We start from the raw sequence: 18,685 nt of genomic DNA, 5'->3' as shown, positions 1-18,685 counted from the left end.
TCAGTTGCTGGCACATAAACTAGGTTTTAGGGCAAGACCATTTTTGCTTGCTGGAATTTGCAGATTGTTGAATATTTTCAGTTCTGAAGTCACATCTGCCATTGTACTGTTTTGGAGGCTGGACACTTAAACCAGCAAGTTTGTTGTAGCTGTTTTCCTCTTCTGTTTTTCTTCTCTGGATTTCTTCACTGCTGTCCTCTTTCACACAGTTACCTGTCTCTAGCACTTTTGAACTCACTGTCATCAGTTTGTTTTGCCACTGACTTTCTTAGAAATTCATAGCTTTGCATCTCCTGGCATCTGTTCCTCAAAATTAACCTCCTTTACAGACCTCTTTCCACTGGATTCCCAACTGTGAAATATTTGGACAGCCTTTAGGGTAGCTGCTGTGTTGAGTGCTCGCATGAAACCTGAGTCTTGTACTAGTTACACCAGAAGCAACATATATATACTTGAACAAACTGTTACTGCTTACAGAGGCGGCACTAAAGGGATCTCTACTACTTCTAGTTTTCAGCTCATGTATTTTCATTTTTTTGTCTTACAGACATGCAGCTTGACTCAGCCCTAGTGAGTCCTATATATTTCCAGACTTTAGCTAATGCTTTATTCCCTGCCAGTCCTTGTAAAGGGGAAAATCAAACTGAACAGAAAGTACCCTTCTGCTTCCTCTCTGTTTTAAGGCAAGTGACATGTTAAAAGCACTTTTTGTTGGCAGCAAAGGAGCTGTGCAATTCATCCCATCGCCCCTGCTGTATTGGGCTGAATTAGAACCCAGCACTGACTACGTCTGTGTCTCTGCTGCCCCTGCAGTGCCAGGAATTTTAACATTTCTAATGATTTGCTGCAAGTTGTGCTGAAGGTCCTTGTGTAGAAGATGTAACCATCAGGAATGCTTGGCTTATTGGTCTTTTTGTCTCCAAGAGAGATAGCTGCCAGTAAAATTATAAAAAAATAACTGTTAATGACTGTGGTAAATGCCCTCAATGTTAGGGCCAAGAGCAGCATATTTCAGTTGATACCTGGCTGGTGTGACATGCTTTTCTGGTGGGGTTGGAGAGCACCGTAACAGTTGTGCCTCTTCCTTTGTGGGTTGGAGGCAGCATATGGTGATGCCATAAAACACTATTTATGTAGGCAGGCTTATGCTCAGTTACAGGAGGTTTGAATTTAGTCTGGTAACTCCTAAAATCATACATATTTGTCAGTACTCAATCACAGCAGAATTTAGGAGACATCTGTATTTCTTGCACATAACAAAAGGAAGATATACTGCTCTGATATTAAGTGTAGCTCTTTCTTTTCTTTGACAGTCATAATGCAGCTCTTGAGATGTTATATATCTCTTCGTAATGAAGTGTCAAAAATATTTATCCTCTGGACAAATTACAAGAATAGCAAACATCCTTACTCTGTATTAAAGAAGTTGGTACATTAATGTCAGCAGCTCACAAGCTCTCTCTGGTGTTCCTGAAAAGCTGAATGTTACAGGAAGTGTCGTTAGGTTTGATGAAAGTAGAAATAGTGGTGAAAGGGGAGGAAATGTAAAGAGCAAAGTTAAAATATTTGAAATTGGAATCTGATGTTTTTTCCAAGTTCCTCAGGCTGTTTTGCACCTGGCTTTGTTCACCTGTGTGTATATGATTTCTGGGATGGAAATAGCCTGAACTGAAATGATGCTAAGGCCATTGATTTCTCTGGAGTGCCTCTGAGTTCTCAGAACTTTGAAAATCAGCTCATAGCCTGTCTACCAGCTTTGGGCGTCTGAACTGCAGGATTTTGCAGACTGTGTGCTTAAAATTTCAAATTTCCCCTTTCACTGGAGTTTCATCAACTACACTAGCGTTGTGATGTTTGTTCAGAAAGACTGACTTTAACGTTTGTGCCTGTGATATTGATACCCTAATTTGGATCCAAAATTTGTTTGTCCTTAGTTGCAAACGTAAACAAGCGTGAAATACTAAAGGTTGTTGTGGTTTAAGCCCAGTCAGCAACTAAGTACCATGCAGCTGCTCACTCAGTCTCCACCACAGTGGGATAGGGAGGAGAATCAGAAGAAAAGTGTAAAAACCCATGAGTTAAGAACAGTTTAATAATTTCAATTAAAAGTAGACTATAATAATAATAGTAGTAATAATAATAATACAATAATAGGAAATAAGGAAAGAGAGAGAAGGAATAAATAAGTGATGAACAATACAGTTGCTCACCACCCACTGGCTGATATCTACCCTGACCCAAGCAGCGATCGATCCTTTACAGGTAAACACCCCACTGGGCATGATGTGATGTGGTATGGAATACCCCTTTGGCTAGTTTGGTTCAGGTGTCTTGTCTCTGATTCCTCCCAGCTTCTTGTGCCTGTCCTCACTGGCCAAGCATGAGAAATTGAAAAGTCCTTGATCAAAGTAAGCGCTACTGACCAACAACTAAAAACATCAGTATGTTATCAGTATTATTCTCAAACTGAAGCTGAAACACAGCACTGCACCAGCTACTAGGAAGGAGGTTAACTCTATCCCAGCCAAAACCAGGGCAAAGGATTTCTCTCTGATTTCCCTCTCTGGAAGCTATCGGGAGAACTGGCTACCCTGGATTTGGAGAAGGCTGAGGTTCTGAATGACTTCTTTGCCTCGGTCTTCACTGGCAGACGCACCACCCAAGTCTTGGAAGGCAGACGCAGGGACTGAGAATGAAGACCTTGGGCCCACTGTAGGAGAGGATCTGGTCTGAGACCATCTTAAGAACCTGAACGTGCACAAATCCATGGGACCTGATGAAATCCATCTGGGGGTCCTGAAGGAGCTGGGAAATGAAGTTGCTAAGCCACTGTCCATCATATTTGAGAAATCATGGCAGTCAGGTGAAGTTCCCAACGACTGGAAAAAGGGAAATATAACCCCCATTTTCAAGAAGGGGAAAATGGATGACCCAGGGAATTACAGACCAGTCAGTCTCACCTCTGTGCCTGGCAAAATCTTGGAGCAGATTCTCCTGGAAGGCATGCTAAGGCACATGAAAAACAACAAGGTGCTTGGTGACAGCCAGCATGGTCTCACTAAGGGGAAATCCTGCCTGACCAATTTGGTGGCTTTCTATGATGGGGCTACGGAACTGATGGACAGGGGTAGGGCAGTTGATGTCATCTACCTGGACTTGTGCAAAGCGTTCGACACTGTCCCAGGTGACATCCTTGTCTCTAAATTGGAGAGAAATCAATTTGATAGGTGAACCACTCAGTGGATAAAGAACTGGCTGGATGGGTGCACACAAAGAGTTGTGGTCAATGACTCAATGTCCAGCTGGAGACCAGTAATGAGTGGTGTCTCTCAGTGTTGGGACCGGTCTTGTTCAACATCTTTGTCGCTGACATGGACAGTGGGATTGAGTGCGCCCTCAGCAAGTTTGTCGATGGCACCAAGCTGTGTGGTTCAGTTGATACGCTGGAGGGAAGGAATGCCATCCAGAGGGACCTTGACACACTTGTGGGGTGGACTGATGCCAACCTTATGAAGTTTAACCATGCCAAGTGCAAGGTCCTACAACTGGGTCGGGGCAATCCCAGGCACAGCTACAGGTTGGGCAGAGAAGAGATTCAGAGCAGCCCTGTGGAGGAGGACTGGGGGTGTTGGTTGATAAGAAACTTAACATGAGCTGGCAATGTGCACTTGCAGCCCAGAAAGCCAACCGTATCCTGGGCTGCATCAAAAGCAGTGTGACCAGCAGGTCGAAGGAGATGATCCTGCCCATGGTAGAGGGGTTGGAATTAGATGATCTTAAGGTCCCTTCCAATCCTAACTATTCTATGATTCTATGATTTCTGTTGTTGTTGAAATGAACTACTATTAAAAGCTGTATCTTTACATTGAGATGGAATTTGCTAATATATATATAAAAAAAAAGGATATGCTTGTGGCCCCACTGAAGTAACCTAATAAATCCATTTTAACAAAGAAATTGACTTTTTATTGGAAGGGTGTAATGTGCATCTCGCAGGGCACCTCCAGACAGCCTTTGGCAGTTAGCTAGGCAGTCACTGTAAATGCTCTCTCGCTAGAGTGAAGACTCCTAAGGATACAAATCATATATTGCTCTCCTACCTGCCACTATGTGCTTCGTGCCAAAACACATGCAGCATGGGATTATAGAAACTACTTTTTTTTTTTTTTTTTGCCCGCAGCTTCATTACCAACACATGAAACTGAGTGTGGATAAGCCAGGGGGGTTTTGTCAGACTGGTCTTTCCTGTATTGTTCATGCCTTTAACCTAAGCTATGTCGTAGAAGCTGTACTTGCTTAGTATGTGCTTAAATGCATGCTTAAATGCATGCACACAGTGATTTGTTAGGTATGTGGCAAGAAAGTAATTTATTCTTTTTTTTTTTTTTTTTAAATTAGCTGCTCTGCATTACCAGGAAATAATTTCCAAAGAGGTTCATTTCTTGTCTCCCAGGTAGCACATAGCTGGTCTTCTAGATTAATTGCATCAAAAGTCATGTGTCCCATCCTACTACAGGCAGGCTCTCATCTTTGAATACGTGGAGGATCTGAAGCTCTCTTACAGCATGTTGGCAAAATTTATCGAAAAAGCACCAAGAGAAGCCGCTTCGAATGTTTCTTTAACCTACAGTTTGCATATTTTCAAGGATATTTTATTTCTGTTATTCCATTTTTTAATGTTTCCTTAGTAATGTTAGTAGTAATAACCTAGTAATACTAATTACATGGAATCTTTCATTGTCATTTTAAGATTTCCTTTGTATTTGGTTAAGAGCAGGTACTTCAAGTGAAATACTTGATTTTATATGTGCACAAGGTGTTTGTGCCCAGGCAGGGGCTGAGGGGTCTCTGGGAAGAGAGGTTGTGTCTGTCCCAGGCTGGGCACAGCCATTTCCAATGGTTCTATGGCCAGGCACAGCTGAAGTGGTGTTTTGATTTTTGTGTTTGTTTCACACCAACCAAATATTTTTTATATGGCAGTAAATTAATTTAGTTTTGTTCAAGTTGAGTGTGTTTTGGCAGTAACTGTAATTGGTAAGAGAACTCCCTGTCCTTATCTCAACCCACAAACTTTTTTATCCAGTAGAGGAGGGTGTGAGAGAGCACCTGAGTGGGCCTTGGGCAGCTGGACATGATCATCACGATATATTAATCCGATAGTACATCAGATGAAACTGTGGTGGAAGTTAATATCTGATAAGGTCACTGAAGTCAGTGTGATTGCTAAAGGAATGAAGGTAACCTGTTGTTCATTCCAGTCATTTATGCAGCTTTTGAAAGGGCTGACTTGAACTTGGTACTGAACACTGACATTTAGCTCTCAAATAATGATGACTGTTAGCTCTTGCATATCAACCTGATTTTTAGGTATAGCCATTTCCTCGCTTACTCATGCCGTATAGTATGCTTTCATATTTTTTTGTTCCTTCAGCAATTTACTTGTCAAAAGGAAAGCCAAAATTGAGCCTAGTCCTGAAAATCCATCTGTCAAGCTCTTGTCTGCTGTCTCCGTGATGTTTTTGGGTTGTATTTACCCCTACCAGTTGGATAGCAGGAGTGCTCTGAAAAAGCTCACTGATTACATTTACCTACTGACAGACAAAACAGGGTAAATTTGACTGACAAAACAGGGTAAATTTCAGAAATCTCATATCCTTCCCAATCTTTTCTAAAAATGCTAATAAAGGGGTTTGAGATTCACCCAAGAGGTAGTAATCTTGAGTTTAAAAGCCTTAAAAAAGCTATAGATCTAGAAAACAAAAGCACTTTAACACATTTTATATTTATGCTTCTCACAGCCAAGCCAGATAAAGTTTTGTCAATGTAAAGGAAAACAAAACATCAAAACATTTACAAAGGATGCAAGAACCATTTTAAACAGTCTGTCTCTGTGATGAGTAGCACCAGTGTCATTGTGGGAGCTCATCTTTTGGGCAGCTTTTCAGTACAATGGTGTGCTATATGAAACGTAGTTGCCACCTCTAGCTAAACCAGCCCAGATATTTTTGCTTAAGCACTGTATAGTTAAATCTATTCCATCTTAATCCAATCAGTGTAGCCTGAAAAGCACATACAGCTTTGAGTACCTGGATTATTCATATGGTACGGCTATGGCTTGGTGGTGCACAATGCAATCACTGGGCTGCATAGATTCGCTTGTTACATCTCACTGCTATTCCTAAAGATAGAGTTAGTGAAAATTTTCACCTTATAGATCTTGTTTACTGATGGTGAGGAAACATTTAATGATAAATGGCCATCTATTGAAGGCTTAATGACCTTGCACAGATAATATATTTTTTAGATGGCAGTGGTGTATCATAATAAACAGCTCTTCATGCTACCATAAACCCTGACTAGACTGTGATTATTGTTTTTCTTTATAAATTATGGTGAAATACAGATTTTACCCAAAGATCTGCACCTTTTTAAAGGTAAGAATGTTTTTCTGTCCAACATTAGCTTAAGTCAGAGGCTGAAGAAGTTATGCCAATATTTTCATAAAAGCCTGCTAATAAAAGCTGGTGTCCCAGATGAGGCAGTGCCCAAGTCTTACGAGTGAGTAAATGTACAGGCAGTAATTAGTTGCCATCTTGCTGACCTCTTCCTCGATGGAGCACATGAAAGCATTATAAGGGTCCTCTAAAGCATACCTATCTGAATATGAGTACTGCCTTTTGAACAGGAGCATGATTTGTGCAATGGAGTAGGTCTGGAAAGGCCAGAACAGGGCTACACAGGGTTGTCAGGCACAAGGTAGGTGAAATAACATAGCTCCTGGGGCTGCTTTATTGATGCCAGTACTGTGTCCTAATTCTGCAGCAGTTCAGCAATGGGAGAATGCCAGGGCAGCTTTTTGTCCTACACTGAATCTGTACATCAGGTCCAATGTGCAGCATTAATGGACTGCTACTTTTTTTTTTTTGCGCACTCAGTGGGGGTGCAGAATATGTCTAAGAAGAGGGAGGACATTCTGGTTATATAAGTTTCTGAACTGGGTTTGCATTGCTGGGTTTTTTTTTGTTTGATATTTAATTGTGACAAGACTTTGCCACTGAAGGTTTCTCAGAATTAAACTGTTCTTACCTGTTCAGTTTGTTGCAGACTGGAAAAGTCCATTTAAATTTTTTTTTGTTCTATTCTTTGTTTTGTAGCAGTTTAGTGCCAACACAGGAGAAAGAAATTGCTGGAATAGCAAAACTGTGCATCAAAGTTAAATGAACCATTTGAAGTAATAGCAATATTGGCTCTTTGGGATCTATCATTTAAAATATCAGAGTAGAAGAAATTTGCAGGACCAGTATGACTTTATAATAAAGGACAAGGTTAATGATTCTTTGCATGCGTATTTACTTTTTTTGCCTCTGCTTGTTTTCTATTTCCTATTAGGCAGATGATAAAGATACTGGGAATTACAGTGCCATGCAATACAGACTCATCATTCCTCCAATCAAGGATGGTAAAGAAGGTTTCGTGATTGAAGCTTACACCGGGCTAATAAAAACTGCTATGCTGTTCAAAAATATGAGAAGGTCTTATTTCAAGTTTCAGGTCATTGCAACTGATGATTATGGAAAAGGACTGAGCAGCAAAGCAGAAGTACTTGTAAGTATGAGGCAGGCATTATCTTTACTGACTAATTCCTGAGGAAATTCAAACACTACATAAAGTTTAACTCCCGGCAGAACTATAGAAGACCATAACTGTGTTTATTTTATCTTTTTAAGTCACTGAAATACAGCATTATTTTTTTAAAACCAAAAGCTGTCTTGACAATCTGAAACATATGTTCATGTTTCATGGCAGAGATGCTGATATCTGTAACTACACCAGACATGATATTCAGTATTGTATTTATTCAATGAGCCATTGTTAATAGTTCAATTTAGATTCTAATTGTCTGCATTAAGTATGGACGTAAGTTATGCTTTGGGTATTCTGGACTCAGATGGCAGGAAAAAAAAGTGCTGGGTTTATGCATTACAAGTATAAAGCAGGTCACATCTGTGTGGTCAGACACAAGCATTTACAGATCATCTCCACCTGATCTCTAAACCAGCAAGATGCAGCCAGCTCCTGTATCAAATCGGGGAAGCAGGGTTAGCATTGCATTAAACCCAGGTTGATAAGCCAAGGTGAAAGCTTGCTAAACTGTGCTTTGTGTTAACATGAGTTAACACAGACTCTGGATTGGAGTTACATCTGGTGATCGTGTAGTTCAGGCAAATATCTAGCAGTTTCTGAAAGCTAGAAGTCAGTTGACTTACTGGGGAGAGCCAAAGTGGCCATGTCTTGGTTGGCTATGTCTTAATTGCTTATGTCTAGAAGGGAAACACAAGGAATAATTTTGGGCTAAGACTGTACTTTAAGTTTTCAGGGAAGCAACATTTAAAAACTGGCACTAGCTTTAGTCCTTGAGCTCATGGTTTTGTGCTGAGTAAAGGACATTGACTTAGTCCAGACAAAGAAACTATCAAAGCTAAATTTCTTTAAAGGCTATATAACTTGATGGATTGTATTAATATTAGCATAATGTCATAGGGATGAAGTGCATTATCTACTTCATGGGAACACTGTCAAATGATACAGATGATAGCCATAATACTTGGTATATTGAGTTATGCAGGAATTCAGCAAGTAAACATAATGTAAGATGTCCTCATTCTTGACCTCCCAAAATGATTGGGCATTCTTATGCAATTTATGCAGTAATAGTATATTAAAATATAGCCAGAAGGTATCGACATTAAAATTAGAAAGTGAAGTATGTCTCATTAATTTATAGAGGTATCTCAAAGTTGAGTGATGAACAATATATTCAGTGGTTTTGAGCAATGCATGAAAGCTCAGAGTAGCTGTAGATAAAATTAACAGACTGACACCATCCCACCATGAAAGTTTGGGTTTGCACTGAGCATGATCCAAAAGTGAAGATCCTTTCTAGCTAGACTAAGCTGTTCCCAGTTTCATGATCTGAATAGAATTTGTCCTGCTGTCACTGGTGTCAGTTGTTCAGACTAGGAGGTGTTATTTAATACAAGCTCAGGAAGCACATATAGATAAGGGAAATTAATTTAATTACTCATGTGCAAAAGAATAAGATACAGGGGAAGAAGGTAGGATTGCACTGGATGGAGAACTAGGGAGAAGACGACAACACCAGGGGGACAGTACTGGGAAGAACCTGAGCAGAGCAAGGTATCCTTCAGAACTCTGGTCAGGAAACTTCCTCACAGCCCTGGCACAGGTCTGTGAGCAGCATAAACCGCCAATCCACTGGTAAAATGTCTTCACACAGTAGGGGTGGTCCATGCGTTCCATGTTCCAGTCTGTTCCTGCTGGTTGGGACTGGTAGGATGTCATATTAGACATCTGTAGATCTACTGTTTGATCCCACATGATGGAATTTCCCTTTTTGGCTTCTGTGAGACGAAAGAAATAAGAAATTATATTTTAAACCAAGTTTGCTGCAGGCAAGCACTTACAGGTAGTAAATGTGGATAGTAAATATTCACTATGATATTTTTAACCAAATGTTTGTTGGGGTTTGAGAGGTGTCCCAAGGCCCTTTCCTCATTCAGCTTTCAGCATAAGCTACTCCCAGGAACCCACTGGTGCCGTATAATGATCAGGAATGTAGGCTCTGCCTTGCTTGATTTAAAAATTGGAAAGTGCCTAATGAATGAAGCATGGGATCAAAGGGATATCACTTGCAGGCTAGCAGTTATCAACAATTAACATGTTTTCCTTGCCTCTGCTGCAAACTTCCAGTTTGTTGTGCTACTTATTTAATTTAACCTGGAACTTATCTAGTTCTCACCAATGTATTCTTCAGATATTTATGGACATGAGACATCTGAACATGCTGACTTCCAGCCCTATAATTTAGGCTGGTGCCTGCTATTTAGCATCACAGTACCTGGCTGTATTTGCTATTTCAGTAGTCTGGAAGTAGCAAAAAGCATTCTAAAGAACAGTGATTTAAATGATCTCTGGTAACTGTGTCCCCAAAAGCTTGCAGAGAGCAGTGACCCCGGTGCCTCAGGGGGAGCCTTTGGTTTCCCACCCCTTCCATCTCTGCTCCCAGCATGTTTCCATCTCTCCTGGAGCAGAAGGGAGTACTCTCTTCCCACAGCTTTTGTTACAACGTGGTTAAGTTGGACTTAGTTCCTCAGCGTAATGCTGTTTTTAATAATTGAAAAATGAAAGCTTTTACAAACGTGGATAGCAAGCCAGTTAATGTTACTATGGAAACCTTACCTTTATCTTGATTTTTCTTCAACACACTTGTTTTGCTATAACTTGTCATGCTTATTCATATTTTTGTATGTGAGCAAGTAGTTATAATTGTGATTCCTTGAATATCACAAGAACTATTACAGGGTTTTTTAGGTGTTGTATTTATGCAGTACTCCATGCATAGGTGCACAATGACTGGCTAGTGTAGTTAATTCTATTAAATAGATCATTGGTTTAGAGTTCCTTTCAATGATCTTTGTCTAAAATTTATTTTGAAGTTCATTATAATTCTCTTTTTCTTACACAGAAGTGTGCACATGCTATTCAGTGAGTCTGATGACATTTCAAGAACATTTAAATATTTAAAGTTGAATTAAGCTTCAAAGCTGGTGAATCAGTGTTTGATGTGAAAATACATTATGGTTTGTCTGCTGAAGTACTTACAGGGCTCAGGCTTCTCTTCTGAAAATCAGGGGTTGTTTTTTTTTAGGTTTGAATTGGATAACTCTGATTTTTAAATTTATAAGGTTTAGCATTGTCCTACTTTCCCAAATTGGCCTCCAGAATCCTCTATAAGGAGTGTAAGTTTTGGAGTATAATGTCTGCTGTCATGTCTATATGGACATTAGACAAGTTTTAAGAAATGTTTTATTTTCTCCAGCATTATGAGAAATAACGGTTCCTTTCATAACCTAAGGGGAGGTTGGCTGTGCTAGTTAAGACAGAGCTATTACAAAATGAAAAAATATTTGAAAGGGAGGAAAAAGCATGCAGTCATTTTACTGGAAGGCATCCTTGGGATAAAAAATATCTTGCGGAGACTAGATCAGGAGAAGTAAAGCAGAGTTTACCATCTGTGCTGAATATAATGCATGCGCGTAGTCTCTTGTGCACCCTGTTCAACCTGCCATTGAGAAACAGAAGGGTTACATTGCTTTTGTAGTAGAAAATGCTAATGTGAGAAATTTGTTCTGAGGTCAGTCTGTTCTTAGGTGGAATTCTGGAATTTTTAGTTTTTTTTTTTTCTTTTTAACAAAACACAAGTACTGAATGTATTTGAGACTTTTTTTCTGGCCCTTTTAGAGGAAAAAGTTAAAATGTAAAATCTACATGGTAATGTAAAATCTACAGATCCATGATTCTGTAAGTGAAGTCTAAACTGTGAAGACCAGGTTTCATAGTCTGTCCCTATAATTCTGATGCAGTCCTGCAGTTACAGTTCCAGTTAAATCTTTGCCTGCTGTTTATTGGATTTGGCTGCCAAGAAAAGCAAGATTTCCCAGCTCACTTACTCCTAATTAAAATGAGAAACCTGTATATCAGGGTATGACTATGATGACAGGAAAGTAATTATTCCATTCTTTTTGTATGGGGAGGATGCTATGCATGGGAGTGCCAACTGAATTTCACTCTTTTGTTTCCAGGTCTCTGTGGTCAATCAGTTGGATATGCAAGTCATCGTCTCTAATGTTCCTCCCACCCTTGTGGAACAAAACAAAGACCAACTTATAGGGTAATAAATTTATTTACTCTACAAATTTCAGACAGTTCACTGGATTTATGTTAAATCAGCAAAGAGTGCTCCCTTTTATGCCACGATCTTCTTTATTGCCAAAGACTTGAAAATGATCAAGCAGGTGTTTTGATGGGGAGCACAACTGCCTGAGTGGCAGCACTGCTCCCCCTGCCTCCAAATCCGCATTTTGTCTCTCCCCCAGAGACGGCAGATCTACAGCACTCCTTTGCTTGCACATTTGCCCACTTTGCAGACTGAAACTTGGTTTAGAGCTGCACCTAATACAGACCATAGTGGAACCTCCAAACACTGGGCACAGAAACTGCATCTGTCAGAATCCAGGATATAAAACAAAGCACATCTCCAAAAGGTTGAGGCAGCATGTCTCAGTGAGCTGCATTGCTTCACTATGATTTTATTTGGGTGATGTAGCTGTAAGGGAAAGCAGAATTTAGAAACATTGTAGTGGTACAGTTAATACCACTAGCTTCTTTAAGATGCTTTCCAGCCCAAACCATTCTATGTTATTATGATAAAATTTTAATTGTAAAACAATGGTTACAGGGTGTCAATATAAGAGCCTAGCAGGCATAAAATGTTGTGATGGGGGGATGGGTAATTAGAAACCCTAATACCTTGCAACAAAAAGGGTATATTGTATCATATTGGAAACCAGCTAAAATCCTTTTAGTAAGATATGTTTTAATAGCATTCATACACCACAGCATCATCAGCTGCCAGGAGTCAGGTTTTCAATTCCAACGTCTTTTTGTAAGACAAGGACAATTTCCTATACTTTGTGTCATTAGGCATATGATTGTGATTTAGACAATATGAGGAAGAAAATACTATAGCAAATAGTTTAGAAACATTTCTTTGTATTCTTCTGTCACTTTATTACACACTGATAAATGGCATTTCTCAGATTTCAACAGGTCTGTTCCATCCTACCTGTTATCATACCTTTAGCTCTCCACGTAATTTGAAATACCTTGGGGATGGTAGTATAATCAGTCACTGAAAAAGAATGTGTTGTCTGTAAATGGCTCATGTCTTCGCTGGGCTAGGAAAAAATATCAGTGGATTTGCTTCTGAAGATTTAGAATGTTTCCCTTCTCCTCCTCTATTTTTAGCCAGGTGTAAGTTAGCTCTGATAGATTCTAACGTCAGAAACACTAATTAAGTTGTTCAGACAATAGTCTGTATTCACAGGGACTCCATTTCATGGAGCTAAGAATAATAAAGGAGTTTACTTGCTTAACACCTAAGATCTAGCTTTCCAAAAGTGTCAGGTGTTTGTGTTGGCTGGGGAGACAAAAGAACAATATATCTTTAGGGACAGTAATAGGAAATGTTTGTTTCTGCTTTACTAAGCCTCCAAGTTCACCCTAGTGTGCTGCGTTGTGCAATTTTTTCTTCACAGAGTAGTTTATAGCCTTTCTGGGCTTCTGCTTTCTTGAGTGGTGAAGATGAACACTTGTTAAGTGCCATTTGTTTCTAAGTGACACAGGACAATCTCAGGCTAAATTGGACTTAACGCTGTCTTTGAGATCCTCCCAGTTTTGGTCTGTCCTGGTACCAAGGAACCACCAGCAAAATACTGATGTCCCTTATAGAAGGTGGTTTAAAAGCAGAATGAAACAAGCCTGGCTTCAATGGAGAGTGTCAACCACATGACATTATTCATGGGACTGAGAGCATGAATGCTGCAACAGGTGATATGGCAAGAACAGGAAGCGTAGATAGCATATTGCCCTTTCACAATCCCTGTGAAGAGCTGCTTTTACAAACACTGGAGCATCTTGTTTCCAGCTCCTAGCAGGTCTCAGCAGTGTTCAGTGCCTCAACAATGAATTGTGCCCTAACCATACCCTCATTCCTCTCCTTTGGGGCCAAGAGGAGTAGCAGGCACATCCTGCCACAGTCTTGGAAAATGGCCCAGAGCCACATTCATCAATCTTCATGCTCAAAAAAAACTCTTCTGCCAGGCTGGAGTCTTGTAAAACTTGTTTCATGCTGTTCTGGCCCTTGTGCATGGAAGTCTCTGACAGATGTGTAAATACAATGGTTGGATTTGACGAACTTAAAGTGTGAGGCCAGCAAAGGTGTGTAGCATAAGAATTTCACTTATAAGGGTAAGCTCTTAAAGACAGCCTTTGCTGGAAGAGATTGCATTAGTTTGTTTTAAAAGTGTTGAAAAATGGCAAATTTTTCTGAAAATATTTGAAGAGAGCAAAAGTTTCAGAAATATGTTTGCATTTTTGTACTTGTCTGTTTCAAATAGAAATACATTTATTTCATTTTTATCTTCAAATTTTTTGTTTTTTTTTTCCCTAAAGTTTAAAAGATTGCTCTTTCCCTGTTTTTATAAAGGCTTTAATAATTCATGTAGGACATAAAAACAAATCAATAGGAATTTGTTTCTTTTCATGTCTATACGGAAGATACAGCCACAGGCAAAGGAAAATCAAATAATTTGGACACCTTTTCAGGCTGAAGTACTTTTGTCCAAAGAGGTTTCTGAGCCATTTCAAATAACTCATTAATTTATAAAATTAGAAGACTTTGTGTAATTCATTAACATATAAAAAGACTACATCATTAACTGAATTGGTCACTACAGAGGTTATTCAGCTCTTTCTCCTCTCATTTTGGCACTTGAATCATAGTAAGTATTCCCTGAAAATACAACATTTAACCACTAATTGCAATACTTGGTGATGGGGAATAATAGGAAAGTGGGTAGCTGGGTCATTTTTGAAATTATAATGATTTTTCACAATAAAATAAATAGTGATTTAAACAACTTTGGAGGACCAGTTATAATAGATTCTCCCTACCTGTCATTTTCACTACCCGGTGGATACAAGGTATTGAGAAATATATAATTCTGTTCTGCCACCCTGGAAAGGCTTACTCAGCATAGCCCTGAGACTTGTGTTGGTTAATGGTCCAAATAAAGGAAGCGTACCATAGAAGAAAAGATTTAAAGCATCACTACCTATTTGGCTTAGGAATTTGGCTTTTTGAGGGTTACAATGTCTATGTCTTTAGCTATGTCTTTAGCTAATGTTTCTAATAGTGTTGCGATCCTTTGCAGTCATTCACTAGGGATCTTGGTTTTCCTCCAACTGCTTTAATTTCATCAAGTTTTTCATATCCTCCAGACTGTACATCAATGTCAGATTTGCCATTTTTCTCACCCACTATAGTTATGTCTGTTCAGACAGATCCATTTATGTCTGCTGCAGAAGATGACAGAGAAAATGGAGTGAGGCTTAGTGGAAATTTCAGTGTGAGTTCCTCAGAAAATCTGGTGAAGGCAGACAACACAGTGTTTTTTCAATATGGCAATGTTTGTGATTGCTTACTTGTTGGGCAAGGAACAGCATTTCAACTGGAGTAAAATAGCTAACCTCATACTCGGAGTGTTTAGTTCTTTGGGTTTCATGCGATTGCAACTTAAGCTTCTAGCTAAAATTGGTATGCCACATTAGCGGAGAGACCTCTGTTTCTTTCATCCTGTGAGTAATGGAAATGTCTTGTGAACAAAATTCCTCTGTACGCGCTTCTATAGATGGAAAATAATTTCCTCTGAAATGGAATAATGGAGTGGCTCAAAATGAGTGCTTTGATGAAATACTCCATAGACATTCCTCTTGAAAAGGCTGGGTTTGCCCTACAGCCTACAAACCCTACAAAATGAGATAATACTGCTTGGGGAATTCTTTCTACTTGAACTACAGCTAGCCAAAACCATTTGGGCATCATTTTCAATGTTGATGCTTTTCACATTGTGTGTGCTTTCTAAGCTAATCAAGAGAAAGCACATTTAGCTGCACTTGGACTCCTCTGGAGCTGTTAAAGAAGAGGAGCGTGAAGATTGTCTCCTCACTTTCAAAAAACTGAGGTTTACCATATTATTCTTTCCTCCCTGTAGTGAAAAGTGAGCCTGGAAAGAACACAGTTTCTTTTCCATCCACATGAAGAAAATCTCCCAGTGGTAGTGTAGGAGTATTTCATTGGAAATTAGGGTCTGATGGAATGACCTCATACGGCTAATAAACATGCAAGGATAAAACAATAGAGAATTGGTTTATTATTTAATGAGAAATTATGTAATAAGTATAAATATTTAAACACTGAAATCTAAACCTCCCACATCAAGAAGTTTCTGTAGTCTCCTGTATTTTCAGTGGGGTCTTGGTGGTGATTGTTGTATCTTGACTGAAAAACAGACAAGTCATGGTGCCTGTTATAGTACAAAGGCAGAGATCCCAAAATGCTTGTACTAGTTGCATACTGTGGGCTTTGAAGCTTGCCTTCTCTCTGTGTTGCTCAAGCATTTTGTGCTCTCCTGGGCTGAGGATTTTAGGTGCATGCAGCTTCCTGGCCAGACCTGCCTCTGGGAGTGGAATCCAAGTGAAGATGCTTCTGTGTAGCAATTTTATCTGTCTTCTGGGTGTTCATGTGTATCATGTGCATCTTAATAGAGGTTAGTCCCTACTCTTCAAGACAAAACTACTGGAAATAGTACATGTGATAATTCCGGGGAACTTTTCTCCATGTGTACTTTAGCCTGTTATAGACTGCCATCCTTTATACCTTAATGCTTACAAAAGAAAGCGGCAGTTCCATACTTCAAGAAAATCCACACTCAAAACCTCTAATGCAATGTAGAAGTGACCAGGAAGTTCATTAGTGGAAAATCCAAAGTGCTGATCCTTGGAGATATATAGAGTGAGTGTTTTGGAATACAGAAGTTCAGCTTGCTAACTTAATAGTTTGCATAGATAAAGTTGACTGCCATCATTTCTCAAAGGAGTGTCTGCTCTGCTGCATAGAAATTGTAGTCCACTTAAAAGGAATGTCCTAATATATACTGTAGCAATATATATTGCTATAAATTATATATCATAATATACATCACAAGAACATTGTACATCATATATAATTTTATGTATAATCATAGCATATGAGAAAATATATTTTATGTATAGGAGCTGGATTGCACAGTCCTCTCTTTAGGGAATTGTTTCAAAACATGGATCATTTCCCTTCAGTAGCATTTTGCTGTTGACAGTATAGCAAATGGTGTTTTCCAATCTCAGTTGCAGAAGCCAGCCGGTGGCATTTAAAAAGGACAGCTGATGTGAGTGCTTTACATGGCACTTGTGTGTATCATTGTATTTTATATCTCTGTTCTTGCTTTCTTTTTTGGAAGAATGTTGGTATGTTCAGTAATCGGGAGCATGAGTGAATGCCTGTGAAATGTCACATACTTATCAAGATGTTGCTGTGTATAATGAAATCAAATGTTATGAGTCATCACTGGGATTCCAGCATTCTTGGTGCCTTTAGTAAAGCCAGATACAGCTATCTCTTGGGTGGGACACCTTAGAGAAGCTTGTTTGGAAGCACAGTACCTCTGAAAGCACTGAGTGTATTAAAATATTCAACCTTACCTAGTTTTGCCATAGAAGTACCATTCGGTTGCTTGCTTTATGATTTTTGCCATGTGATTACTGAATTAAACTTAATTACAGGTGACTGTTGCATACTGGGGTGGTGGCATTGAACTTGCCATTAAGCACTCTTCATAGCTAGCACTTACTTTCTTCAACATTATTAAATGTTCTTTAGTTTCGCGTATTGCTGTAGCTGCCTTGTTCCTTGTCTCAGCACTCTCTGATGCTGTTTTATGGGCTCATTTTATTCCTGGCCCTTCGGACCTCTGCCTTTTTCCCTTCCACTTCATTGCACTGTATTGTTTCATTCTAAATTAAATTGCAAAGTTAGCAAATAAATAAATTAGATTATATTTAATTAGATAAAATAAGTAGATTAGAGGGACATTTGCCACCAACTGGCTGCACTATATTTCATATCCACCCTACATTCGGCTTTGCTTGGAGAATGCAATGCAATGCAAAGTTCTCACTTTGCACAGTGTTTAACAGAGCCCATTCTGTTTCTTAGCTGATCTTAGCCTCCCTCTGCTATAATCAGGATGATTAATAACAGTAGGCCACCTTTATTAAGTTAGGTGATAGAGACCAAAACTTATTCAACTCCAGCTTTTCCATTTGCTACTTCCACTGCCAGCTAGGAAGCACTGGTTCAGCAGTCTTCTAGTCATTCCTCTCAATAATACCCAGCCCTGTTCTGTTAATGTATTTTCTCTAAAGCGCTATAATGCAGTGCATGGCTTCTCAGATAAAGCTGTAAACTTCTGCTTTATTCTGAAATTGCTTGATCTTGCAGTAAAAACCCTCTTGTGCTAAGATCCAAAGAAACGTCTTCTGGGTCAAAGTCAAGATGTCTCTGTATTACTCTTCAGGTGAGTGTAGAGTAATGTTCCTTCTGTGACTGGGAAAAATGATACTTAAATAAAAAGTTGGAGTGCATGTAGGATTTTTGGAGGACAGGATTATACACGATGAGCACAAAAAGAAGAAAAACCTTAGCAACATGTAAGAAACAAAATTTTCTTTATGGTGTACAGTCAAATATACTTTTATAGGATTAAGATAAGTAGGTATAAAGACATTGTCTCTGGCTTGTTTTCTAAATAATTTAGATGTTATATCCAGAGTAAATTGGCTTGTTAGTGCTCCTTCCTGCTAGACACATGCCTTTTGTGTGATGTAAACGTAGAGATAATCTTTGTCAAAAGACTATTTTATAAAGAAGGAATAGTCTTAGGCTAGAAATAAACCCCCATTCTGGCTTTTTTATTCTACACTGCAGCACAGAGCAGGCTGACTTAGATGACTAATAAGGGTTTCTTGACTTGTGTCGGCAGCTCCAAAGCAGCTCAGTACTTCTCCAGAGGCCACAGAAGTACTATAACCTACCTGTGCTGTATGAATGTTGTAATAAGGCATCTGTGATCTGGGGCCAAGTGTATCACTCACCCCTTCCCCCCAA

General features: G+C 39.2%; 1 protein-coding gene across 11 annotated transcripts in view; it reads left to right on the top strand.

Moving 5' to 3' along the window:
* Positions 1-18,685, top strand: part of PCDH15 (protocadherin related 15) — a 364,105-nt gene that overhangs the window by 304,904 nt on the left and 40,516 nt on the right. For all 11 annotated transcript variants that reach the window (XM_061446935.1, XM_061446952.1, XM_061446917.1 and 8 more), the window contains 2 exons: positions 7,390-7,605; positions 11,664-11,752. In XM_061446935.1, coding sequence (XP_061302919.1) covers positions 7,390-7,605; positions 11,664-11,752 — 305 coding nt within the window. The remainder of the gene's footprint in view (positions 1-7,389; positions 7,606-11,663; positions 11,753-18,685) is intronic.

Source organism: Pezoporus flaviventris, unplaced genomic scaffold (genome assembly GCF_033815535.1).
Source record: "Pezoporus flaviventris isolate CSIRO_AGI_PZ_B2104156 unplaced genomic scaffold, CSIRO_AGI_Pfla_v1 ptg000001l, whole genome shotgun sequence".
NCBI lineage: Eukaryota > Metazoa > Chordata > Aves > Psittaciformes > Psittacidae > Pezoporus > Pezoporus flaviventris.
This window is presented reverse-complemented; position numbering and strand designations above follow the sequence as displayed.